The sequence below is a fragment of the Mesitornis unicolor genome, unplaced genomic scaffold (assembly GCF_000695765.1).
Source record: "Mesitornis unicolor isolate BGI_N332 unplaced genomic scaffold, ASM69576v1 scaffold1429, whole genome shotgun sequence".
Lineage (NCBI taxonomy): Eukaryota > Metazoa > Chordata > Aves > Mesitornithiformes > Mesitornithidae > Mesitornis > Mesitornis unicolor.
In genome coordinates this window covers 25,199-26,188 of record NW_010205167.1, presented here as the reverse complement: position 1 = coordinate 26,188, position 990 = coordinate 25,199, and the positions used below count along the sequence as shown (strand labels likewise).

The window sequence follows — 990 nt, the reverse complement described above, 5'->3', positions numbered from 1 at the left end:
ACAACCCTTATCACTGCCGTTCACTCCTCTTCAGGACACAGACTCCCCATGCACCTCTCCAACCAGAGCACATCAGCCCACAGCACCCTATTTTGTGTTGGCTTTGCATGAACTGCAGTGTTATTTTTTCCCTGAAAGGCAAATATGTTAAACGCTTTATGGGGTTTTTTTTCCTTCTTTCTGCATGAACAGTAGTATGTTGTTCCCATGCTTTTGAGATTTTGCTCACAAATTGAGAATTCAGAGTACGAAATGAAGGCAACCATCCCTGCGTGCTGTTACTGACTTTTATTGAGACCTCAGATAAAAGCAGCATGCTGTCATGAAAATAAAACAGGTTGTGGCTAAAAAATTAGTGATTAAAAGACAGTTATGAAGAATGATATTGCATGCTGACCAACATCAAATATCATACAAGAACCAGTTTTTCTGTCAAAGAATAAACATTATTTAAAATTAATTTTTAATGAAAATTTTCAATTAGATGGCACTTGAGGTCTTCAGAATAGTTTGGTTTCATTCCTTTTTATTCCGACCGTAGGCTTTCTCCATGCTGTCAGGGATCTTAAAGCAGGATTCCAGGAACAGTATGACTTTTCTAGGAAAGAGACTGATAAAACAAACACTGAATTAGCCTTATGGATTTTTTTAGAAAAATGTACTCTATAGAAATGATAAGTTTGTTATACGTGCTAAATACTTCTAACATCTGGCAATAACACATCAGGCACTCCCGTGTTATGACAGACCCAGTCATTTTGTGAAAGCCCAGCCAGCAGCAGAGGCAGACATTGGAGGCAGACAGTTCTGGCCCAGGCATTGCCCCCAGTGTATCATCCCAGGAAAAGTTTTGAAATTTCTATACCCAACTATAGCTTAAGATGTATATTAGAGACAGAAGTGGCCAGAGGAATGCTATTCACCTAGATGATTAAAAATTAAAACCACTGTTTCTTCATAATTGGGTATACATAACTGGATTGACAGCAG

The 990-nt window shown here is 38.4% G+C and overlaps 1 protein-coding gene across 1 annotated transcript in view; it reads right to left on the bottom strand.

Annotated features, from left to right (window-relative positions):
• Positions 1–516: 516 nt before the first annotated feature.
• Positions 517–990, bottom strand: part of SDR16C5 (short chain dehydrogenase/reductase family 16C, member 5) — a 9,728-nt gene continuing 9,254 nt past the window's right edge. The window contains exon 6 of the mRNA XM_010191303.1: positions 517–610. Within this exon, the coding sequence (XP_010189605.1) occupies positions 517–610 (94 nt within the window). The remainder of the gene's footprint in view (positions 611–990) is intronic.